Consider the following 25,092-nt stretch of genomic DNA (forward strand, 5'->3'; position numbering starts at 1 on the left):
GAGCAGGCACCAAAGCAGCAATAGCTCCTCCTCTGAACAGCTCAAGAAGTGGAATAGGTGAAGTGGAAAGTGTATTTGGATGTGGGAGACACTGTCATCGTGTAGCCAGGATGATCTTTCTAGGGTCAATGACCCTCCTGTGAGGCAACTCTTGTCTGACCCAGCCTTGTCTGACTGAGCTATGTGTATGCATTCACATTTCATATTTGAAAATGCACATCTCCCCTTGTCCTTGTCCAAGGGGCCCCTTGACCCTGTGTAGTCAGGGCAGGTTGGTCAAGGCTCATACATATTCACTGCTCACAGTCCCACATCAGCCCTTTGTGGTCAATATAGATCTTCAGTTTAATACAAAAATGACAAGAGAGGTGCACAGCCGGGGGTTCTTGTCATCTGCCGGTTTATGAACACCAAGTAGGACTTTGCTAATCATTGATCAGCATTTTCAACCATGGACAAAGAGAGTCCTGGTAACCTGCAGCAGCTACAGAATTCTGTGTGCTGATGGGCTTAGGACCAGAGGGAGGTGGGGTCTGAGAGTGTTTCTGGTGAGCTTTGTACCTTGGTGCTGGGCTTTGCCCAGGCATAAAATTCCTATAAAATCTACTTTGTGCTGCTGTATCACTGGCTTGCTGTTGAGCTCCAAGCTCTGAACAGGCCAGCGTGGTGTGAGAAACACTGAACTGGCTTAGCTCCCCTCCAGCATCCTCAACTGGGACAGAATGGGTAGAGCAGGCTGGGTTAAAACTGCAGGAGGGGATCTCAGATGTCCTCAAAGGCAGCACCCCCAGTCCTGTTCCTGGCATCACATTGCCCTCTCTCCGCACCACCTCAGCTGACCGTGAAGGGGAGGATGCCGCGTGGAGGTGCCTGTGGCACTGCTGGCAGAGACCACAGCAGGCAGGCCAGTGCCGGCCAGCATGGCAAGGGTTCCCCATCCCCATGAGTGCCGTGGTGAGGGGCTGCCTCCCCCAGGACCTAGGCATTTTGAAAGCCCCACACTTCCAAGAGCTGCACCTTGAAGTTCTCCTGGCAGAGTGGAGGGTTGTCGAAGGTCTCGCAGTGTTCCGTGCGCCCCCACAGCAGGTTGGCATCAAGGGACAGAGCTTGGCCTCCCCCTCCACCTGCAAAGCAAACAGGATGGTTGGTATTGGCTCTCTCCCACCTCACTGCCCAAGCAGGGACACTGGCCCAGCTAATGAGGTCTCTCAGGACTGTGCCCATCTCTCGGGTTCCTGTCGTTCGGACACAGTGCATAGCTGGGCTGGGGATGCCCTGAGCTGCCTTCTCTGTCAATTGGGATTCCAGTGTGGAGGCTGAGCCCCTGGAGAGCACTCTGCCAGGCAGCCAGTGCGGAAGGTTGTCCTGGTAGCACAGGCTGAATTATTAAACTGAGCGCTGTGGAACAAGGAAAACTCCTTGAACTGCCACAGCCAGGCCTGCTCTGATCCCCCTCCTGAGGGCTGGAAGGGGGTCAGAGGCAGTTGGCAGTGCTGCAGGCATTTCTGACTTGCTGTGGTCCTTTGCCAACCCACCCCGGTGGTGGCCGGCACAAAGATGCAAGCCCTGTGCCCAAGCCTGACCCAGGAGGCAGCAGCATGGGCAGGCAGCTGGTGTATCTGCCCCGGTGACCATGCCTGGCCCTTCCTTGGACTGATCCCCTCCTGCACCTCCTCTCCATCCCACAGAAAGCAGAGGGAAGGGCTGGGAGAGGACACACCAGCCTCAAGGGTGCAAACCTCACCAGGAGGTAGGGCTCTCAGAAGGAGCATCCTTGCCCTTGCACAGCTTTGCACCCTCCTGCTAACTTGAGGAAGAGGCAGCTGACTTCATCTTCCTTGACTTTAAACTGATACCCTAAACCAGGAGGTCTTGGCCTCCAGAGACAGTGCAGATTTTAATCTGGAACAGAGCCCTTTCAGCCCCCAGCAGCAGCAAGTGGGTGTCCACCATTCCAGAATTACCGATAATGATCCCCTCCCGTGACCCGCACATGAACATGGAGGCTGTTTTGGAAGGCAGAAGGAAATGCCTGATGGCCAGAAATGGGGAGAGACGGCCTTTCCTCTGTGGTGTGGGCACGGTGAGATGGTTGGAGCTGGTGCTACGGCCATCTGGGGAGGAGCTGAGGAGAGATGCAGGAGAAGGGGAAGGTGACCGCTGGCGTGAGCGTGGTACGGCTTTGGCCAGCTCCGGCTTCTTGATGAACACCCACTCGTATCTCTCCATCTCGGGGCGTACCTGGAAAGCAGGAGGAATGTGGTGAGCCCTGTCCTTGGGAAGACAGTGCTGCCTGGCCACGTGGTTTGGGAGACAAATGCCAGGTCCAGACCTGGGGCAGGAAGAGACAAGGCATCCTGGCAGTGCCAGTGCTGCTCTCGAGGTGGCTGAGAAGCTGGTTTTGGTTTTGCCAGATGCTGCTGGAGATGGGCAAACCTGCAGTACTCAGCTGCGGGTGGATGCTGGATGGACACTGGTGGGATACTGCTAGACATTGCTCCAGAATCTCTTGGACCAAGTCAACCTGCTCCTTCTGAGGGACACAGGGGCTGATTTGGGAATATAGCTCCATCCGGGAGCTGCCCTGAGCAAACAGGGCAGAACCTAGTCCTGCCATGCACACTGCCCTGCACGATCTGGAAGGTGCTCCAAGACCCACCGGGGGTTGCTGCACCTTTCAGGGGCTCAGGGCAGGCCCGCTCCCATAAGGCAGGAGTTTGTTCCCCATTTGCTCTGATCCAGCACAGCAATTTCTGTGCTTCTGCCTCCTGCCAGAGCTAAGGGGCAGCAGCGGGACCATGGTAGGGAAGCAGCTTGGTGCCACCATGCCCTGAGTTGTCAGAGGGGTAAAGGAAAAAGTAATGAACCAACAGACCCATAAGCATAAGCCCAGAAATGAAAGTGACTTACAGTGAACACAAAGCACTCCCCTGTCCCAAAAAAGCTGGATGTTGCCCCACTCTTCTTCCTTTCGCTCCAGTCGGAGGAGAGAAATGCCCCGCATACCTTGAGAGAGAGCACAGGGGGAGTCAGCAACCGGAGCCAGAGCAAGCTCCAGAAGCACCACCACCAGCTCTGGCATGTGCATGCAGGACAAGAGCTCTGAGAGTTCCCTGGGTGAACTGGAGAGCCAAATTCTGCCACATCCTGCACTGACCGGTCACTGCTGCCTGGATGTGAGTCCACACAGCCTCAGTGCCTGAGGGGCGGCTCTGTGGGATCTGGGGGTTGCTCTTCTGCAGCAGAGCAATCGTAGGGAGCTGCGTGCTGGCTGATGGTGCTGAGCCTCCTGCTGGGCCCTGTCCAGCTCCTGGCGACAGGAAGCAGTAAATGTGTGCCTCAAAGTATTGTATCAACTGAATGGCATCAGGCTGTGGACAGGGGTCTATGAATCCCTTGTCCTCAGCTAGCCCCTGGATGGTGCCAAGGTGGTCGCCTGTTTTAGAACCATAAACCAGTTTGGGTTGGAAAGGACCTTAAGATCATCCAGGTCCAGCCCCCCTGCCATGGGCAGGGACACCTTGCGCTAGACCACATTGCCCAAGGCTCTGTCCAACCTGGCCTTGAACAGCACCAGGGATGGAGCATTCACAACTTCTCTGGGCAACCCATTCCACCACCTCACCACCCTCACAGTAAAGAAGTTTCTTATATCTAACCTGAATACTTACCTCCCCCTCTGTGGTTTTTATAAGCAGCACTGTTGGTTCGTAGCCTTCACAGCATGTGTAAAACCTGCAGAGACGAACAAGGAGGCTGGGTAGGTGGAGGTCAGAGATGCAGGACAGGGCATGTGCTGAGCACCAGGCTGTAAAGGGCAGTGGAGAGCGGTGGTGGCTCTTCTCAGCCTGTTGCTGTGCTGGCAGCTGGCCCAGGGGAGCTTGCGGAGGAATAGCAGCAGAAACTCATCGTCCTGTATCTTCTGCAGCTTCAGTGTTTGCGCAGGAACAGAGGGAGTTGGCTTATGGGGCTTCTCATTGCTTTTGCTTGGTGAAGCAGGTAATAGCTCAGATAAATACAAACACCAAATCCTCCCACCCTACCCTCAGGATCCAGGCTGAGGGGGATGCTCCATGGGAGGAGTTTACCAAATGAGCTTGCTTTTAATCTGGATGTATTTTACAATCTGGCCTTGGCACCCCACTGCTGCCTTGGAAAGGTGCATGGCTGGGCCATGGGTGTCTGCTTGCCTCTCTGGGGCCGTGGGAGCACGCTTGTGGTGCTAACGGAGATACTCCCATCACAGCCCCACCGTTAAACACCACCTGAGAGCTAGGGTGGCATGGGCAGCACCCAGCCCTGGGCAGCATCCATTGCGCTCGGCAGTGAGCTGCACTGCAGCACTGGGATGATCCCGCTTCCCACCACACCCATTGCTCCTTGGCCATGGCAGTGGGTGTCACTGGGCCCTGGGCTGTCTCCAGTGCTGACACTGGTCTTTCTACTGCATTTTTGGCCGTGACGCTTGGGCCCTCTTATCTTGCTTTCAGAGGGTTTGATGTCTTCCTCACTGCATGGATATGCCCATGTACTGTGTGCCCCTGCCATGAGCTTGGCCTGCTCTGAGTGCAACCTCTCTGCTTAATGTGCTCCTTCAGAGGAGCAGGCTTGGGTTTCCTGCCTAAAAATATTTGTGCCAAGGCAGGCTCAGCCCACTGAGAGGATTTTGCTGCTTCACAGTTTGGGAATTCAATGGCAAACTCATTTTCCAGCTCAGTTTTGAGCTGCAGCACTAACTGCAGCACCCAGCAGCTGCCCTGTGCTCCATGGTGCTGGGAGGGAGGTGGAGCCCTGGGAATGGTGTCCTGGCTGGACTTGGATGAGAGTGTCCCCAGGAGACCACAGAAGTCCCCCAGGGACACTACATGCTTCTCCTTTCTACAGCAACAACCTCTACCCAGTTTTACAGTTCTCCCATCTGCCCCGACCTGACCTGATGGGCAGATGATGCTTTACCTCTGCAGGCTGCACCCATCTTCTGAGGTGGAGAAGAGCAGCAGTGGGGGGGAGAGGGAGAAGCGCTCAGGGATCCAGGACCAGATGATGCGCATCTCCTGAGCCGTTACAATGCTGGAGCTGAAGTTCTGCATGTCTATGGCCAGGTGGAAGGACTGCCTGTGTGAGGGAGGACATGCATTACTGCCAAGCTGGGGTGCTGTTGGCTGTTGGGGGTGCAGCCCCCATGTATGCTTTTTGCATCATGAGCTTTCTGTTAACATTGCTAGTTCTGACTGTGCAGTGCCTCCTCACAGGGTCCCCCATGAGCAGCTGTGAGGCACCCAGCATTGCCAAAGCTTCCAGAGATACCTGAAGCTCCCCACATGTTGTATCTCCACTGTAACTCTTATTTTGTCTACTTAGCCCCAAGAGCTGGCAAACAGAGAGGTCTCCTTACCTGCTCTGCACCATGGTTATGCCCCTCTCCATTAATGCCTTCCTGTTGGCCATCTGGAGAAGCCAGATTTCCTTGCGGGAGAATAGCCGGATGCCAAAGGCTCTCTCTAGGAGTTTGTCGACAGTCACATGCTCAGCAATGTTCTGTACAAAAGCCTGCAGGTGTGCCTTGATGTCAGTCCCCTCCAGCTCGGTGGAGGTCACCGAGAGCCTGTACTGCTTCAGCAAGGCCAGGGCAATGCGGTACAGGACCTTCTGCCCCTCCAGCAAGTAGACATCAAAGACACGGATGGCATAATTGAAGGGGAGGTCATGAAAGAGCCATGATAACCATTCAGAGTAGACCTCAAAGACATTCTCAGAGGTGCTGGCTATGAGTTTGTGGGCTGCTGGGCAGTGCTTGTTGGCCAGATCCCCAAAAGTCATGCAGGAGGCCTGGTGGGCCAGGAAGGACTGGTCAATGTAGCTGGTGTGGGGAGAGTTGCTGGCGATGAGGCGAGAGATGTTCTCAAAGCACTGGGCTTCATCTTCACTGTAGTGCAGCAGCAGAGCCACCAGCGAGGGGAGGATTGGGCTGTAGGTTATGTCAGGGAAAAGGTTGCCAACACAGATGAGGATCTTCTTCAAGGCGGTGATGCCTTCTGGGTTGAGGCAGTATGTGGGCATGGAGCACCCTTCTAGGAACTCGGGCAGGGGGTAGGTGCTCACACTCATCTTCCCAAAGAGCCGGCTTGCCACGTCCCTGTAGACAAGAGCATCTGGGGTGATGAGTCGGCAGGAGACCTGCTGTATGAGCTGGTGGTAGACCTGAGCTCTGAGAGCGCGGCTCACTGCCCAGTACCCTTCTCTTGCCAGCTTCTTCAGCTCCTTCGGGGACTTGCTGAGGATGTCTCGGGGGATATGTGTTTGTTGCTCTGGGTCTGGCATCCTGTCCCAGTCCACAAACGGTCCACAGCCCAGACAAGAGGAGATGTCGATGTCCCAGGTGTCAGCCTCTGATGTGATCACAACAGTGACTGGTGATGAGCCAAATATCTCTGCAGGACAAAGACCGTTTATTCAGCATGCTTCACCTCCCCAGCTGGCAGCACTTCACCCTGGCTTATGGCACTTTGAAGTCCTACAGCCACACCTTGTACTTCAACAGTTATCCCTGGTGCAACAGGAAGGTTTTCAGGAGGCTTTGCCTTGATGGAGCTGCTTGCTTTGCCCTTGCCTGCACACATCAGCTCAGGTGAAACCACTGGCAGAGGGGCTCAGGGAAGCGTGAGGCCATGCACCAGCTGGGTGTCAGAGCTGCTTCTCCACACTATGAGAGGATTTGCACCGCTTCAAAAGCTCCCAACTCCCCATTCTATAACCTGTAACCAGGCAGAGCAGGCAAAGTGACCTCAGGCCTTTGCTACCTGCCAGAGACTCCTGACACCTCCAGCTGCTCAGGTGCAGGAGAGAAGGTGCTGCACAAGAGGAGTCCCTAAGGGGTGTGAGATGGGCTGCTGGGTACCAAAGGGTCCTCGTTTCCCACATGCCCCCATGCACCTGGAGAGACCTATCCAGGGGCTGGTGAGCAGCTGGGAAGCCCCTTGGAAACAGAAGGTTTGCATGGAACCCCTGTCTCCTGTACTGTGCAGCCATGAGCCCTGATCTGGGAAGAGTGGAGTTTGGGCTCCTCCTAGAGAAAAGTGAGCAGCATTTTCCCTGGGGTTGTGAGAGAGCTGAGCTCTAAACCCAGTACAAGGACTTCTGTTCATGTGGATGAGTTCTACCGGGCGGTGATTAACTATCAAGGCTAAAGTTAATTAGTGCACCTATCAGTTCTCTGCTGGATTTATCTCGGATGTGCCCAGTTGGGCTGGGGAGTCTAAGATGGATTTGACCAGACCTCTCTGCCTGGCCCAAAAAGCACATGCAGGGACAGCACGGTCCCAGCCCTGTGTGCTGCATGCGTGGTAGCATGTGGTGGCATGTTGAGGGGGTCCAGCTCTGGCTCTTGGTCTCAGGCTCAGTTTGGCCTCTGCTCAAGATCATCAAAGCCAGCAGATCAGGTTCAGTTCTGGTTCAGGGCAAGGGCAGCAGTTTCAACCAGTTGCTGCTCAAACTGACCCTGCTTTGAAGACAGAAAACCCTGCATACAGTCACACATACTAGTCACAGAAACCAGGCTAAAACACTGGAGTCAAAGCAGGGCTGTTTGTACTGCCGTGGTTCCCAGATTCAGCTTGGGCTCACAGCTGGATGCATCAAGAGGATGCTACCTGGCCCCTGGTACCGAGAAGCATCAACCCAAGTCCAGCCCAGGGTACTGGCAGGTGTCTCTGGGACACACTGGGGCTGTTGGGGCAGAAAACCTGGGTCTGTTCCAGTGCCTCTCCTCTGGGATGTGGCCCTGGCACGCATGGAGCTGTGAGAGCCTCCTGCACCTTCCCCAGCACAAGACATGTGGCTGTGCCCGGCTGCAGCTCACTCACCTTCCCCGGTGCCTGTGTTATCTCCCTCATCCGTGGGGAAGCCGCCGTCCGCCCCCCCGGGGGAGCGGGGCAGGCTGAGCCCCACCTGCAGCATGGCCCTGCCTCCGGTGCTGCCGCATACGCTGTCCCCGGCACCTGCCCTCACTTTTAAGGTGGGCGCCAGCTCGCTGGCACAGGGTGTTTGTTTGGTGTAAATAGAGCGAGAGGTGGAGCGGTGCCCGCGTCACCCTGTCCTGCCCCAGCTGCACAGCGGGGCTGAGGAGGGGATGTAAACACCCCGTGGGATGAGATAGTCATCAAACCAGCAACACGGCCATTAAACTTAATAAGTTATTATCCCCAAGAATAACCTCCACTTTCTCACTCTGGGGTTCACTCCCTTGGTCAGCGTCACAGGACAGGAAGGGTGCAGCGAGGGCCGGGGCTGTGATGCAATCACCTGTCCTTGAACCAAGAAAACAGCAACTGGGTTTGCAACCGCTTCCTGCTGGATGGTCCTGGGGAAATTGGACAGAGAAGTACATGAGCAGCAAGTGCCAGGAGCCAAGAGAGGTGTAACAAGGAGTAAATGATGCCCTTCTGCAAGCTCCTTGTGTGCCTTCAGGGATGCTTTCTGGGGATGGGTGTGCCAGGGCTGTGGTTGCAGCACATGGCAAAACCACCAGTGGAGGTTTGGGGTGATGCAGATGGGCTCTCACAGCGCCCTGTGCCTCCGGTGGACTCTGCTGCTCAGCAGGAGCACAAAATGGGATAGCTGCAGGAGCAGTTGTGGTGCTTCAGTGTTCCAAATCTGTCTCCTTTGAAATGGTTGTCATTGATTGACTTGACTTTGCCTCCAAACACACTGCAGAATTACAAACTGTACCTTGTATTCCCAGACAAAAGAGCTGTGTTGAAGGAAAAATACCTTCTAACAGCTGAGAGGTGCTGCAGCAGCATTGTGCTGCTCTGACATTGCTTCCTAGAGAGCTCACAGTTCAGGCTGCACTTCAAAGTGGGCATTTTTACCAGCACCTTATTTTAAAGATTTTTTTCCTTAAACCCCTTGACCATTATTTTTTTCTCCTGGGATAACAGCAGCCCCTGGGCATTCATTCCTGCCTCACCTCCTGCCTGCAGGTCTGTGGGGTCTGCCTGCATCCACAGCACCCTCCTGAGCATCTGCTGGCACCGGAGGCCTGGGAGCATGTGCAGAGCAGCAGCGGTTTCCGGGCGGATGCTCCCCTCTCTGGGTGCAGCACCTCCTCTCCCATCCCAGATCTGATGGGAGCAGCGCTGTCCTGGCGGGAGCTGCAGGAGGTGTCGGCAGGGCCCCCCCCAGGGTGCTGCTCTGGGTGGGAGGGAGCGGGGAGCTGTGTCCCTGTGGGAGGCTCCCAGCCTGCACCCAGAGCGTGTCTCTGTGGTCATGTGTGGCTCTGCTCCGTGCTGCACCCGAAGGGCAGGTGATGGCCCCTCACTCTGCTCTTAGGGATCCCCACAGCACGTGCTGGTCCCCCCTGCCCAGCGCTTGTTTGTTCTCTCTCCAGCTCCAGCCTTTTGCTCAGGCCTCTACAGCAGTGTGTCCTGCTGCCTCAGCAGCTGCCTCTCCCTGCCAGGCCAAGGCAGCTCTGAATGCTCCTGCAGCCCCACTGTCCCCTGCCTGCTGCAGAAGTGGGCCCTCGCCTGCTGCCCACTCCTGCAGAGCCCTTCACAGCCCAAATGTTGACAGTGTCAACACCGGCAGAGTTACGATGCTTCCTGGCAGCCCATCCCTACTGCTGTTGTTGGAGAGGACAGGGATGAGTGAGACAGGGACACCAAAGTGGACAGGAGAGGCAGCGACTGTTGTCTGGAGATGGGCAGCGACAGGGAATGATTCTGAGGATTTGGAAAAGGGTATCATGAAGGAAGGAGGGATGAAGAAGGAAAGGGAAGGAGGGAAGGGGGGGGGAAAGAGGGAGAAAAAGAGGAAGGGAAGAGGAAAGGGAAAGAAAAGGGAAATGAAAAGGGAAAGGGAAAATCAAAGGGGAAAGGGAAAAGGGAATGGGAAAGGGAAAGGGAAGGGAATGGGCTGCTGCTAAGCAGCCGTGGGAAGACACAGCTCTGGGCTGTTGCTGTGCTCAGGGTGGGTCCCAGGACTTGGTCCAGGGGTGACTGCTGGGGCATCGGCGCGGAGCCTCCTCATCCTCCCCGTTACGCTGCTATTACCCTGACACAGCAAAACCCCAACTTCTTCCACAGGAGAGTCCACTCCTTTCTGGGCTTGTGTCTCATTGTGGGGATCCTGGCATGCAGTAACACAGAGATAACACTGCTTGGGATGCCATGCATTGATTCCCACTTCCCAGCACTCGTCCCTCTGGACTTCACTGTTCAGAAATAAACTGATTGGACACCCAAGGCTGTCATCGCACAGAATTACAAGGACTGGGAAAACCCTAGCACCAAGCAGCCAGGTTGGTTGTTGGGCTGGATCTTTGCATCTTCCAGTGTATTTTGTGCTTCTCTGCAAGATGAAAAAGAGCTCCTGGAAAATGAGGAAGACACAACAGGTTTGGATGCAGTTTTGCTCCTGACCCAAGCATTCTCCTACCATTCCCAGGTCCCTGTGAGTTCAGGGATACCCAAGCCTGGTGAACACTGACTGTGTCCCCACACTTTCTCTGCCTCCTGGTTTTCTCTGTTCCAGTTGTTCTCTGTACCAAAGCTCCCCTGGCACTGTTTGGGTGCAGGTTCCCCTGCTGCCATGCTTATAGCTGTACATTTTAATCCAGACCATATTCTTACTGCAATAGCAACACACAGATGCCCCAGTGGCATTTTCCCAGGTGGTGTCCAGAACCTGTCTAGATGAGGCCCTCAGTGACATGGGTTAGTGGTGGTCTTGCCAGCGCTGGGGGAATGATTTGAGTCCATTATCTTAAAGGCCTTTTCCAACTGAGCTGATTCTGTGATTCACGTGAAACAGGTGCAAGAGAAGCTTGGTGCCCTGAGAAGCTGCCACCAACTTCAAAGCTTGCTGTTGACATGGAGAATTTGGAATATAAAGAATTTCCTGCTTCCTCAGTAGCAAAGCTGGAAGAGCGTGGCACCCTGGGACCAGCCTAGTGCCTGCGCCTTTGTCCATCCCCAGCATCACCAAGTACGTGCTCCCAAAATCTCAACCCCTCTGGGCTTTAGGGAAAGCTTCAAATACTCAGGGGGTCCCACCAGCCTCCAGGAGATGCCAGAGGTTCCCAAAGGGACGCTGGCTGTAGATTAAAGGTGATGCCATGGAGATGCAGTCAGCGTAGGAGATATCTGGGAATGAGGGGTTGGTACTTGTGAGGGCTCTGCCCATCACCCTGGCCTTGCCCAGCAGCCCCAGTGCTGCAACTGGGGCCTGCAGCACTGGGGACAACCCAGTGGGGCCATGGCATGGCTGGAACCAGCCAGGGCGAGGGGTCCCCTGGACAGGAACAGCGGGAGGGCCAGGACAAGGCTGAGGACAGCCGCGGCTCCCACCCAGCAGCTTTGCACCATCCCCCCTGTACCATGCAACCTGCGGCTCTTCATCGTGCACCTCTGCACTCCTGAGCTGTGCACCATGGCCCCTATACTCCTGCATCTCTGTATATATGCACTCTACAGCCCTATACAGCACACGCACACCCCGCCCGTGTATTCCTATTCCTGTCTCTCTCTCGGTGCCTACGGACGGAGAGGTTTGTGCCTCGGCGGGCGCCGTTGTCACGTGACCCGATCCGGAAGCGCGCGGCTCTTCCGTGCTGGCGGCGATGGCTCCGGACCGCTGGTGAGCACCGGGCCGCGGTGCCGCGGGCTGGGTCTGTTCCCTCTGCACCCCCGCCAGGGCCCGCTCCGGGGGTGCTCTGCGAGCCGGGCCCGCACCCCCGCTGCTGCGGTCCGGTGCCGCTGTGCCGGGAGAGCAGCGCTCGGTGGCGGCTGAGCTGCGGCGGGCCGAGGGCTGCACCTGTGCGGCGGGTGGGGGGCACAGCTCCCTGCAGGGCAGCTCCCGGGGTGCGGGAGGCTTCTCCCCGCGCTGGGGCGCACCACGCGGCTGCTCCGCAGAGCGAGGCCGAGGTCTGTGCTACGGGGGGGAGAGAGAAGCCGGGCAGGGGCTGGGCCTCATGCGGCGCTCTCGCCCGCAGGCTCTCGCTGTACGATGCCACTTGCCAGGTCGCCCAGGAGGTCGCTGAGAAAATCCAGGAGCGGAACCGGTACCAGAGGAACGGGGAAAGCTCGGCCAAGGTACTCTTCTGCCGACGGCTCCGGGCTTTGTGAAAGCACGTTACCCAGGTTTTGCTTTTAGCTGTTCTAAATGGCCTGTCCTTGGCAGTGTTCAAGGACGGGGCTTGGAGCAACCTACTCTAGTGGAAAGCGTCTCTGCCCGTGGCGGGAGTTGGAAGCTGGATGAGCTCTAAGGTCCCTGCAGCCCAAATAATACCATGATTCTGTGCAGTAGTGGTCGAGCATTACATCGGCAGGAGCTGGATGTGTTGAGGAAGCTCAGTCCTGAACCCGCCCCTCCCTGGCCGCAAAGGGGAGCTGGTGCTGCCTGGAAGGTGCGTTGCGGGAAGGCGACGCTCTGCTGCCTGCCTCGCTCCAGGGCCTGAGCTGTGCCCGTCACTGCTGCCTGCTGGGAAGCCTCAGGTGAAAAGTTCTGTTTGGTGTCAGGAACCTAGTATTAATGGCATGTTCTTCGAGATTTTCATAAAGGAAGCAAGAATACAGTTTCTAAATTAAAGGTGGCTTTTCAGCGTCACGGCAGTAATCTTGGGTTTAATGCTAATGAATCTTTTGTGCATGCAGTGATGCTGGTTTCACACAAAGAGAGAAGGAAAAGCTGTGGGAGTGTTGGGCACGCACTGCTGATGGGTCAGGGCTGTGGCTGCCAGGAGCAGAGCTTTTTCAGACATGCTGAGTCTAAAAGATGTTGGGATGCACATCAGCTTCTGTGTACTCCATTCTGTGTAGGTATTGCATAGGTAGTTTTTTTCCCACAAGGCTGGCTTGCTTCCTTTCTGTAGTGGTTGTAAATCAGATGAAACATTAATTTTTCAGCTTTTTAAAGCTACACTTCTAACAAAATGTAAGCCTGGAGTTAAATACAAGCGAGAAGCAAAAGTTAGGCTCACCCAGAAATACAATGGTCTTCAGCTTTTCACAATTCCCATTAAAAAAAAAAAAACTAAATAAGAAGATTCTCAGGAGTGTGCATTCTTTAGGACTAAAAGTCTCATTCTTCCCCTCCAGAAATGTAGGAGCCTGCTTGATCGCACCCCCTGAGGATCATGTCATTAACTTCTCCCGTGACTGCCTTAAGTGGAAAAGGCGTGTGAGCCCTTGAATTGGTCTTCTGTAATAATTTGCAGAATTAAAAGCCCACTGATTTATTTTGTAGACTCTGTCCCTCTCTGTAGCAGGGTTGTAACGCACTGTGTGATCACTGACTCTTCTTTGCCAGTCTCTGCTGATAACTCTTAATGTCAAATGTCCTTTTGGAAATAGTTCCTTTGCAAATGCATTGAAGAAAACTGCATAGGCTTTGTCCAATAATCCGCTTTTTAATGAATGCCCCAATTTGGCATGAAGTGAAAAGAGGTTTCAGGAGGCCCAAATAGGTGGAATTTGGAGTAAATGTTTTTTTCAGCAGTAGAATTGAGAGGAGTGTTTCAAGGTGGTGGTTCAACGCCCTGCTTTTGAGATGCCCAAGTAATCAGATATTGTACAGATACACTCAAGCAACAGAAGACTAATTAAATGCTTGTTGTTTCATGTGTCTGTGTTCATAGGGCACAAAGTCCTCGATTTACATCATTGCAGCTGGTGCTGTGTTCCCCAACCCTCTAACAAAATATTGTATTGGGGCTGTTTGAAACCCTTCTTGTCCCATAGCTCTCTGAGGTTGTGTTTTATGGAAACATTACATGGCTGACTTACTTCTTCATAAAATCATTTGTTCCACGCTCTCTGTTTTCCAAGCCTGGTTTGCCTTTAATCCATTAACAATTAAAGATGAATATTTGCCAGTGTGTGATTCTACTATAAACAAGTTTCCAACAATAGAGGGTTGTTTTCATAACAGACATGCATGTTGAGAAACCCACAGCTGAGCAGTCACGTTCTGTGACTCCTGAATATTTTAATGGAGGAAAAAGTGTTTGTGCACAACATTTGCCTCGTAGGGAGAATGTAAACATGTTTTTCTTTTCATAGTATTTTGCTGGGAGCACAGCTAAAAACACCTGCTGAGCAAAAACCAGAGGATAATATTTAAAATGGAAAAAAACCCAAAACCCTGTAGGGGAAGATTTCCAGCAGCACTTCACTGGTGGCGAGTTGCTCTGTTGAGCTGATCTTACAACTCCCATTGGTTTCTTTTTCCTTTTCTTCTGTTTCTCAAATGGAAGCAAAATCTTTAGTTAGAACACTGCAGTTTTTGTCCAGAGGCGTAGTGGGTGGCCATGTGTTAGGCACATACACCTTGATGTTATTTTGCTGTGCTGGGTTTGTTAAATGCATCATTTTCCACCTGGCTGTGAGTACATGTGAAATGTGAAGACCTTTCATTACCCGCCTGCAGAGCTAGAGGATACGCAGTGGCTCCAACTGCCCTAAAAGCATATACACCTCACCCTGGCTTTGGAAACGTTGCCGTAGTGTTCAGCTACTTTGGGCCTGGGTCTTGGCTGCGTACTCATGAGGCTGTCTCAGTGTGGTTGCATCTGCTTCCTGTCATCATATTTGGCAGTGTTTGAGAATGACTGTCACTGAGTCAGGGATTTCAACTTTTGATAGTGTCGGGGGTTTGAGGCTCTCCTGCTCCAGCCCTGTGCAGTATCAGTGCAGTTCAGCTGATGGATCCTTGCAGCAGGGTGACAGCTTGGAGAGATGTTGGTGTCTGGCTGCTGCCTCTGCATCTTCAAGAGGGCAAGTCGAAGGAAATATTCTTGCTCTGTTAGCCTTTCATCGCACAGAACGTCTGAGGGCTGATGTCTTGTAAACAAGAAGCACATAAAGTCTTAATTAGGATTGCTTGCATAGTTCATTGCAGTTACAGTGTTTTTTCCTAGTATGTTCTACATAACTGTAATGAAAAGAAATAACATTTGAGGATGAAAAACCTAGAGGATTATTTCAGCCTAAGTTGGGAATAGGTGGGCAGAGAGGAGGAGGAGGATTCCTGCAAGCCTCAGGTTTGCTTGCAGCAGGGAAGAGTGTGAATGACTTAACTATGTTTTTAGTAAGAACAGATGCATCCAAGTGTGGAGCAGGTCAGTTGTGAGGAAGGGTCCGGGGTCAGGTGCTGCTGAGAAGGGAAACAGAGGAAATCTGAATTTCTTGTGGGGTCTTTAGCATAAGATTCGGAGAGTTCAGTGGAGGGCATGTCGGAACCTGCAGCAACCTTCCCATTAATTGGGGAGCTGGGAAGGAAACTATGGCAGGAGAAGCTGCTGCATGCATTTGTATGAAAGATCAGAGGAAAGAGCTGGAAAACTAACTGGAAAATATTAGTGGGCTGAAATGTTTTGCCCATACAAAGGAGCATGTTTATAAAGACTTGAAAGAAAGCTCACCATATTAAACAGCATTCATGCATTAGAATTATGTTTGTGAAACCAGCACTGTTTATCTCATTACTTTTTAGGCAGTCCAAACCAGTTGGCTGTGCTCGTCCCCTGTAGCTCTGAGTCAGGCTTTCTTGGTTTGGAATGGAGTCCTTCACACCAGTACAGCTGAAATTAAATGTGTTGTCACCTGCACATAGTAGTGTGAAATTTTATGCAAGTATAACTGCAACTGAAAAACTTTTTTCTCTTCCCCTTCAGCTCAATGTGATTATCAGGTCGTTGCTGCAGAATCTCCAAGAGAAGATTGATCAGCTGAAGGACTTACTGCTTCGGGCCGTATCAACACACCAAATGTATCTGTGTAAACATCAACTTGCTGACCTTTCTGGACTGTGGGAGAGAGTGGAAAAAATAGGCTGTAATTGCTCTGCCACACAGTTTGGGGTTTTCTCTAATTCCATTTTTAGACTTTGTCACTAAAACTTCGTATGTGCTCCTGTTGAATATTTTCATTGCAGCTATAGGGCAAGAAGGGTTGGGAGCCTCGTGCCACCTGGTGTGGTGGGCTTTGGGTATGGTTGTGTTGGAGAGGAGCTTAACGACATGGTCTGAATAATCTCAGAGCTGCCATTGCCTTGCCTGTGTGCTGTGCCGACATTGCTGATCTACTTTCAGAGATCAGCTCACTCCTCTAGCAAAAAATGTGCACCTCTTGGTGCAGTTGCTGCCTGCAGGGTGCCAGGGCAGAAAGGAAGGATGAAGCTCTGTGGGCAGGGATGTGGCAGCCCTGACTTGGACTGGCTTAAGGAGCAGTAGAAATGCATCTTAAGAATGGTGTCAAAATGCTTTAAAACAGGCCTTAGGAAGAAATCACAGGTTTTCTTCTAGCAGTGTTACCCTGGGGCATGGTTTGGATTTGCTGGTTTTTCCATATGCTGGAAGGATAAAGCATCAAGGAAGTATACCTCTATCCCTGAAGGTATTCAGCAGCAATCTGGTTTAATGAATGAATGTTTAATTTCAAGCTTGCTACAGCAGAAATCCCTTTTGAGCACAGGCACCTGAGAACTGTGCTGATGGCTAGGGGTAAAACTTTCCTGTCCAGGGAATGCTCTCAAGCAGACAAATATTGTGGCAGAAAAAAGACACAAATCAGTTCAGCTATTGCATAATCTATTCAACAGTACTTGGAAGATAGTTAGTCCTTCAGAATGTCACTAAGATTACTTAAAAACAAGCAAACACAAGTCTCCTGTGGAAGCTGCAGCAGTTCAGGGCATCCTGTCTTTCAGAGGTACAGCATGGATTGTTTTTCTGCTGTGTCAGTGTCTTTTGGGGTGTTCTGCTGATGAATTTCAAATGGAAACATGCAACAGTAAAATTTTGTTTACTGAGCACTTGGCTGGGAGCTGCTCACCTGGTCTGTGTATTGAGCCTCCAGTAAAATAAGCTGTGAGTACCCTCCTGACTTTAAAAGCTCTGTTCTGTTTGGCCCTGCCCTCTTGATATGATCATAGTATAAGTTGGAGCTCTTTTAAGACTCGTCCTTCCCCAAACTTAATTGGCGCATCACTGTTGCACATTATCAGTGTTATAGAAGAGATTGATTGCATTATAATAAATGAAAGAAAAATTATGTTGGATTTTGGAGGGGGAAATGGAGTTCATAATCCTCATGCTAATTTAGCAACAAATAGCCTTCCTAGTCTCTCATTACTTTGAGATGGTGGCCTGAAAATCACTCTGTGATCCTGCACAAAACTTCATCTTTGAGATATGTAAACCAGAAACACATTTAGAATAACTGCAGATTTTGTTCAGAAAAATATGACCTGTCCTTCTGTTAGGTGTTGCAGCCTTTTTTTGGGTTAAAATAGTTACTGTAGTTAATTCTGGTGATCAGGAGTTCTGATTTATTTAAAGAATGTGTAACAGTATTTTATATAATACATTTTTAAGTGTTTTTTATTTGGTCCTTAACCAAGTATCCTCAGCACACAGCTGGAGGGGGACAGGAGACAGAATTTGGTGGATGATCTTCTCACACGACAGAAGCAACTTCAGGCATCTTACAAGAATGAAGGCACAGAACCAGATGTGATAAGGTACAGCACTGTTGCCTCAAGTGAGCAATGTGATTGTGTTTGATTGTGTGAACAGAATAGTAAATGCATCCATTCAGCTCATGTACATGTAGCAAGCTGTGGGTTCATTTGCTTAGAAATCGCATGGTTTTTTTAGTGTTGGTATCGTACCACAGAACCACAGAGTGGTTTGGGTTGGAAGGGACCTTAAAGCTTCCAGTTCCAACCCCCTCATCTAGTTCAGGGACACCTTCCACTGGAGCAGGTTGCTCCAAGCCCCTGTGTCCAACCTGGCCTTGAACACTGCCAGGGATGGGGCAGCCACAGCTTCTCTGGGCACCCTGTGCCAGCGCCTCAGCACCTTCCCAGGGAACAGCTTCTGCCTAAGAGCACATCTCAGTCTCCCCTGTTCTGGCAGGTTAACGCCATTCCCCTTGGCCTGTCCCTGCAGGCCCTTGTCCCCAGCCCCTCTCCAGGTTTCCTGCAGCCCCTTTAGGCACTGGAGCTGCTCTCAGGTCTCCCCTTCAGGAGCCTTCTCTTGTCCAGGCTGCCCCAGCCCAGCTCTCTCAGCCTGGCTCCAGAGCAGAGCTGCTTCAGCCCTAGCAGCATCTCTGACCTCCTCTGGACTTGCACAAGCAGTTGCAGAAGAGAAGTGGAGCTAAGTCTCTGAGTTTGTGGAACTTGCTGTACTTCCATGGTCAGTGAAATAACTCTTGAGTGTTGGCTGTAACTGGCAAATCTTTAGTTTAAAGCCTCATATTTAAAAATCAGTATATGTTCTTGTAAGCCTAGTATGAATTGCAGATGTTGGGTCCAGGCACCTTTTTTATTGAAGTGGGGGAAGCTTTGATGCAGCAGGCAGAGGTTTTAGTCTGGCTGTGGGTCATGGAAGGGGCTGTTTCTGCTGTGCCCTGCATGCCTTGCATGGTGCTGTGTGTGTGGTCTGGGTCACACAATGCGGCTGAGCAGACCTTCCTCACCTCTGCTGCCCTGTTCTACAGTGAGCTCTGCCTCTGAAGAGAGCAACTTCTTCTGCAGCAGGGCCATGTAACAGAAATACATCATTTTGCAAATTTTTAGCTTGTGCTTCTAAGTGGGAGGCATTTCCTAAAGCACTCCAATCACTGGACCTGTTCTGGACACAGTGTTGAATTTGGTACACATGGAAAGTTATTTGTTGGAGGGTGAGTGTTAGAGCCCTCCTGAGAAAGTTTCTTATCTTTCTGGAGTGTGTCAGCTCTCATAGCTCTCTTTAGAATAAAACAAAACTTCATGTGTTTTGAACTCTGAAGTTCTTTTCTCATCTTTTCCCTGATGATCTTTGAGAACCAGTTTCTTCTCAGTGCTGTGCTCTTGAAAAGGGCAGAAGACAGTTTTGAGGCTATTGTATAGTGAAAAACTGGGTACCAATGTGAGCATTGTGTCCCATTATGAGTGTTGAAATTTAAGACTTTTTTACTAGGTTGTTTACTTTGTGTTTCTTGGAGCACATAGAAGAGATACTCAAAGTTTAACTGATAGTTTTCTATACTCACATGTATATTCATGTTTCATGAAGGCCCCTTCAGTAACATGGTGCAGAGGTTTGGTTCTGCTTGCTTTTGTTCTCCAGTGAGGTGTGTGGTGCAGCCAAAGCACATGTTACCTTTGTGTAACCAAACGTCAGCGCAAGGCCTGCTGCAGACAGTGAAACTGGACTTTGAGCCCAGTGACAGCTCTAGGTTTGGCATTCTGCAAATTGGCTGGGTTTAGCTGTGCTGGCAGCCCAGAACTATCCTCCCCCCCCCCCCCCCCCCCCGGTGTGCTGTGCTCTACCCCCGTAACGTGAGCAGTAGCTCAAAGGAGGGGATTCTGCCCCTCTGCTGCACTCTGGGAAGATCCCCCCTGCAGTCCTGTGTCTGGGGCAATAGCACAAAAGGAACATGGAGCTGTTGGAGCAAGTCCAGAAGAGGCCATGGAGGTGTTGTGAGGAATGGCCAGGTTGGACACAGGGGCTTGGAGCAACCTGCTCCAGTGGAAGGTGGCCCTGCCCATGGCAGGGCTTGGAACTGGATGAGCTTTAAAGTCCCTTCCAACTCAAACCATTCCATGTTTTTTCAGGGTGCAGTGCAAGTCCAGGTGATGGGTTGATTCTGGCTTTTACACTTATCACAGAGTCAACCAAAACATGTGAAATAGCATTACGCAAAATGTCTTTAGGGATTCATGATGTGAGAAAGCTCTTGTGAGACTCCTGCTCTGAGCAGTCCATAAACAGGTGTGACCTTCTGGAGTGTGGCCTTCCTGGCTGAGGCCATGCAGCATTGGTGTGTTGCTGCTGTGGGGCAGGCAGAGGGTGAGGAGTCGACCTAGAGGTGCTTGGGTGTCAAGGCAGATGTCCAAAACCTTGTGATAATTTCAAGCTCTGTTACAAATGACCAGGAAAACCAGTGTTTTCCAGCACCAGATAACATCAGAGACAGTATTTACTTGCTGGTGTCACAAGGCTTGAAGTTTTGTAGTTCTCTTTTAACTTCTTTAATTAAAAATGGATAAAACTATGCCAAATATTCTCTGCTTGGTGAATTCACACCCCTTCCATATTCTCCCTTGTAGGTCTAACAAGTAGTGTTAGTGTACAGGCAGAGACATAACCAGCGCCTGAATCCTGTGCCAGTGAGTCAGACCTGTCTAGCCTGACCCTGGCCCACATGTGGGTGTGTGGGGACGGATCTCGTCTCCCTGCTTGCCCCACTGCTTGCAGGGACAGAAGGCAACAGCTTCTGATAGGGTTAAACTACTATTTACAGCACTGGTTTTATCTAGAATTGGTGCAGACCTCTGGAACATCCTGCTTTGGATTTCAGTCAGTGGCAAAGTCTGAAAGCCAGCTTTTCCCACTGCATTAGAAAAATCAGCACATGTTGTTTGATTAAGTTCTAGCAGTGACACTTCTCTCTGGTTTTGTATTGGTTTTCTATATCTAATCCAGCTCTGATGTGACAGCACACATTTTCAGAAGTCTTTTTCCTTCCAGCAGTCATTGCTTTCATTAACCTTCTTGCACCACTGATCACATATTTATTGTCCCCATGGCCTATAGCTGTGAGGGTTTCACTAGAATTAATCTTCGTTTATATTTGGTCACCATTCAGTGAGTTTTACATCCTTTGAAAACTGCTGTAAAGCTATTTCTGATTGAGAAGTACAGTGGCCTTAATGCTCTTAGTATTTATCCTAACTGACAACTTGGGCTAGAACACAGGGCAGGACGCTACATTACTTTGCTATAGCTTTAGTTCACCTTCCGGTGTTGTCGGCCTTAATTAAAATGCAACTGGAATTTTCCAGGGGAAAGGTTGTGCTGTTTCCGTGGCTTCACTTGAGTAGGTCAGTTAAATTTTCTGTAATTAGTTTTCTGTAGGCAACTTCAGTATCTTCTCCCCTTTTCTCTCCTTTGAAAGAGATCTGTGCAGGTTTTTGTAACAGATGGGGGAAGAATGGGTCAGAAATTCCCATGGATTTCACCCTGTGCTTTAAGGTCACTTCCAACCCAAACTGTTCTATGATTCTAGAAAGAATTCTTTCTTACAATTCTCTAATTCCTGAAGAGTACAAGTGGACTGTAGGGGTGAGAACGTTTTAATGAAGACTATATAAGCTGTTCTATGATGTATTTAGTATTGTGCTATGTCTAATCGTGTACAGAAAATAAGGGATGGTGTAGAAAGAAGATGGTTACAAACAATACTAATCTCTGATGGAAATGTTCATTGCAATATATATTTTGAGGGTTTTGTCAAGAAAGCAAGACTGCTGTGAAATACGACCTGTGTTACAAAGGTGACCTTCCCTGGGAATGCTTACCCGGGTGTAGAGGTAACTCCTCTGTGTAGCTTCTTACCACAAAATACCCAGCATTTTGAGCAGACATGTTGCTCCAGGATGTGTGTCTGTACAGTGGTGCAAACACACTTCCAGCTTGTAGCTTGCCTGGTCCTGCTCCTCTGCAGATGCCTGCTGTCCTGTATGAGCACAAGGTGGTTGGAAGCCCCCTGTTCTGTGGTGCAAAGCTGCTGTGCCTGTGTTGTGGTCAAGAAGCAGTGATTCTGGAGGTGCTGTGAAGGCACAGTTATAGAATCAGCTGTGTTGGAAAAGACCTGTGAGATTGTCAACCATTCCCCCAGCACTGCCAAGGCCACCCCTAACCCATGGCACTGAGGCCTTGTCTCCACTGTGTATGAACACTTGCAGGGATGGTGCTTGCAGCCCTGCCCTGGGCAGCCTGTTCCAATGCCTGAGCACCCTCTGGGGCAGGAATTGTTCCTCAGCTCCATCTAAACCTGCCCTGGTGCAGCTTGAGGCTGTTTCCTCTTGTCCTATCCCTTGTTCCTTGGGAGCAGAGCCCAACCCCTCCTGGCTCCATCCTCCTGTCAGGCACTTGTAGGGAGCCATCAGGTCCCCCCTGAGCCTTCTCTATCTGAACCCCCCAGGTCCCTCAGCCCTTCCCCATCTCTCTTGATCTCCAGGCCCTGCACCAGCTCCATTGCCCTTCTCTGGCCCCACTCCAGCCCCTCAAGGTCTCTCTTGGATTGAGGGGCTCAGAGCTGAACACAGGATTTGAGATGCGGCCTCACCAGTGCCCAGTGCAGAAGAATTGTTACTTCACTGCTCAGCTGGCCACACTGAGGTCACTGTGTCCTGCACATCACTGCCTGTCATCCCACGTGGAGCTGGCTTGTCCAGCTTCCTGTCTTTGATGCCAGTGGGACCAGTAGTAAATGGTGTCAAGAGGAACATGGCATTTTCTTGAACATGAGAACACCAGCTCTTATTTGGGGGAAGCTAAGGAAGTCTTCTGCCAGCTGCAGGGAATGCTGCCCCTTCTGCCGGCTTCCAGCGGGAGCCTCCACCTGGGAAGATACCTAGTGGGGGTTTGGAAGTGCCTGCGCTCATATGGCTTCTCCTAGGGGTTTTTTGGAGGGGAAAAGAGCTTGTGTTTTGTACGTTAAAGTTCTTATTTTATTCACTAGTTTGGAGCTTCCTAAAGTCCACAGCCTGCCAGTGTGAGCAGTTGAATCTTAAGTGAGAATCCCCCAGCTTCTTTGCCATCGCCTTGGAGACTGACCTATGAAGCCAAGCTAGGGTGCCCTGGACACTTCAAAGAGCCCTCCTGTATAACTGTATCATTAAGGGAATGTTCAAGTGATCATCCAACCAATTGTCATATGACCCAGGTTTTGTTTAAAATTCAGTCTTGCTGATCAGTCTTCTAAACCCGTAAGCCTTGATGTGTGGCCTTGGTCTAAAGTAAGTGCTGGTTGACTAATCTAAGTTACTTGGGAAGTTTTATAAGAATTATCAGTGAAACAATGCCTTTGGGAAGATAAGCCCTCCCTTGTTCAGCAGTGACATAGCTCCCTGATTTAAAACCCCATCATCTTTTATACTTGGGTGCATTGCTAAGCCTCGTAATTAGTTAAATCTGCTCCTATAATCAAAAGCTATCTGCACACTCCACTGCTCTGTGGCGCTTTCAAAGATTTATGTGATTAACTTGGCGGAGGCAGTGGGTGGCTAATTGGATAAGCTTTAATCTTCACACCACCAAAGCGAGACGTGGTAAGATCAGAGGAGGTAGGAAGTTCTGCTGTGTTGTGTGGGAAGGTAGTTACCAAACATGTCAAAAAGATTATTGTAACAAGCAGACTGATTGTCATGACCCAACCTACAGGAATAGGGCAGGTTACTGGGGGGAGGGAGAGAGCGAGTGGTGCAAATTATTTCCATTTTGCTTGCCTTGGCTTTTTTCTTTAACAGGCAGAAATGGTTGTGCTGTCTTTAGCAAGCAAAGAGCTTCATGTGCCCTCTGCTTTACCTGTGAACCTGGTAGAAGTTGTCATGTGACTGGAAAATATGTGTTTAGTCCCCCAAAACAATGAAGGATGCTAGGTGAGGTGTAAAGCTGGATTTCAAGGGTGTGTATCTGTCTTATGAAGCCTGACTCCCTACCTTGATAGATACGTAAGTTTTAGTGGAGGTGCAGGGGACTGGAATATGGAAGGATCCCAGCTCTTCTTCTGGATGTTGCCCTTGGAGGCCGGCTGGTTGCTGGCACAGCCTGGGTTCTGCTCCACAGGGGTGTTCCAGCCCCATGAGGATACTTAAGTGAGATGTTGTGACTTAAAATAAGGGCTTTTTAGTCCTGTAGCAAAAAAAACCCAACCAATTAAAAAATAATCCCACTCTCTCAGTGCTTGTGAGGCCACACCTGAAATACTGTGTTCCTGCTCTCCAAGAAAAGAGGTTGACAGGCTGGAAAGAATGCAGAGAAGGGCCACAGAGATGATCCAAAGACTGGGAAGCTGTATGAGGAAAGGCTTGTTCAGCCTCAGAAAAAGAAGGCTCAGGGAAGACCTCATCACCATATTCAGTATTTAAAGAGTGGCTACAAAGCAGATGGAGACTCCTGTTTTCCAGGGAGTGATGTGGAGAAGAGGGGTGGTGGGCACAAGTTACCCCTGGGGACATTCCAACTGAACACAGGAGGAAAAGTTTTCACAGAGAATGATCAGCCATTGGAATAATCTCCATAGGGAAGTGGTGGACACACCAGTGTTGAACACTTATAAGATTCAGCTGGACAGGGTGCTGGGACATCTAGCCTAGGTCATGTTTTGCCAGGAAAAGTTGAACCAGAGGATCCTTGAGGTCCTTCCACCCTAGGCTTCTGGGATTCCTTTTTTGATTCAGGTAAATCCATTACCTAGAGGTGAAGTTGAATTAGCATCTTAAAGTTTTACGTGGGGAAAGGTTGAGCGTTCTTGAATGGATCTGTCTGGGGCTCCAGTATGACCTGTGTGGTGTGCTGCACACAGCTGAGGGCGTACATGGCTGTAATTCATGGCCCAAAACTCCCGTGGTGATGAATTTTTCAGCAGTGTTGATCCCCTCATGGCCAGGAGGTGTCTCTAGTTCACTGTAATTCCTTAAAGAACGCCTAGACGCAAGTTCTGGGTTTTGCTGTAAGCCTGCAGTCATCCCTCTGGATATCCGCAGGGTGCATCAGCTCTTACACTGACACTTGTGCGGTGTTAACTTCTTCTGATACAGGGTTTGGACCACAGAGTGATTTTGAGTGTATGTGCGTGTGCTGTGCAGTGTTTCAGTCTATGTCATGGAGAAGGCACCTGGACTCAGTGTAAAGAAAACAAAAAGGAATAAACCCCTTCTCCCCAAAACCCCAAGAAACCACGATACCCTCCTGGCTCTAAACCCACCACAAAACCAGAAACCAAACCAAAATTACAAAAAAAAATAAAAAAAGAAAAAAAGGTCTTAGTGTAATTAAAACATTTGGGGAATTTGAGAGATCCTAAAAAAGCTCCTTGCCTGATTTGTGGAAGTGCTTTGGGAAACAATAGGGCAGAGGTAAAATGAGACTAAAGTACAGGGCTTAAGAAAAGCCAGGCAGAAAGACAAACATTTTCCTTGTGTCCTGCTGTTGAGGAACTGGTTGTACAGTGTCTCCTACCCCACATCTGAGTTGCAGTTTCGGGTTTGAGGGCCTCAGAATCTGTCATCTGATGTTCTTCTTGTAGGAGACTCCAGTGAAAA

General features: G+C 50.7%; 2 protein-coding genes across 3 annotated transcripts in view; one reads left to right on the forward strand and one right to left on the reverse strand.

The window, feature by feature from the left end:
* Positions 1 to 442: 442 nt before the first annotated feature.
* Positions 443 to 7,956, reverse strand: LOC101872706 (TBC1 domain family member 24-like). Its single transcript, XM_005141399.3, has 7 exons — positions 7,863 to 7,956; positions 5,396 to 6,431; positions 4,957 to 5,115; positions 3,672 to 3,735; positions 2,911 to 3,006; positions 1,965 to 2,241; positions 443 to 1,124 (listed from the first exon to the last, which is right to left on the reverse strand). The coding sequence occupies exons 1-7, from the start codon at positions 7,954 to 7,956 to the stop codon at positions 979 to 981; spliced, it is 1,872 nt and encodes a 623-aa protein (XP_005141456.2). The 3' UTR covers positions 443 to 978.
* Positions 7,957 to 11,571: 3,615 nt separating this feature from the next.
* The window catches only part of STX8 (syntaxin 8), a 122,436-nt gene continuing 108,915 nt past the window's right edge, over positions 11,572 to 25,092 (forward strand). For both annotated transcript variants that reach the window (XR_004550123.1, XM_005141422.4), the window contains exons 1-4: positions 11,572 to 11,634; positions 11,990 to 12,089; positions 15,671 to 15,765; positions 17,407 to 17,517. Coding sequence is in view for 1 of the 2 variants with exons in the window: in XM_005141422.4 (XP_005141479.2) it covers positions 11,618 to 11,634; positions 11,990 to 12,089; positions 15,671 to 15,765; positions 17,407 to 17,517 (323 nt within the window). In the remaining variant the exon portion in view is untranslated. The remainder of the gene's footprint in view (positions 11,635 to 11,989; positions 12,090 to 15,670; positions 15,766 to 17,406; positions 17,518 to 25,092) is intronic.

Source organism: Melopsittacus undulatus, chromosome 11 (assembly GCF_012275295.1).
Source record: "Melopsittacus undulatus isolate bMelUnd1 chromosome 11, bMelUnd1.mat.Z, whole genome shotgun sequence".
Classification (NCBI taxonomy): domain Eukaryota; kingdom Metazoa; phylum Chordata; class Aves; order Psittaciformes; family Psittaculidae; genus Melopsittacus; species Melopsittacus undulatus.

Bases quoted from the DNA above. Each gene is read 5' to 3' on its own strand.
- LOC101872706 (XM_005141399.3), bottom strand. From the start codon at position 7,956: ATGCTGCAGGTGGGGCTCAGCCTGCCCCGCTCCCCCGGGGGGGCGGAC. The intron at 2,242-2,910 runs GTAAGTCACTTT...CCTGCTTTCCAG, and splicing joins GGGAGTGCTTTGTGTTCACT to GTACGCCCCGAGATGGAGAG. The intron at 1,125-1,964 runs GTAATTCTGGAA...TTTGCTTTGCAG, and splicing joins ACGGGAGGGGATCATTATCG to GTGGAGGGGGAGGCCAAGCT.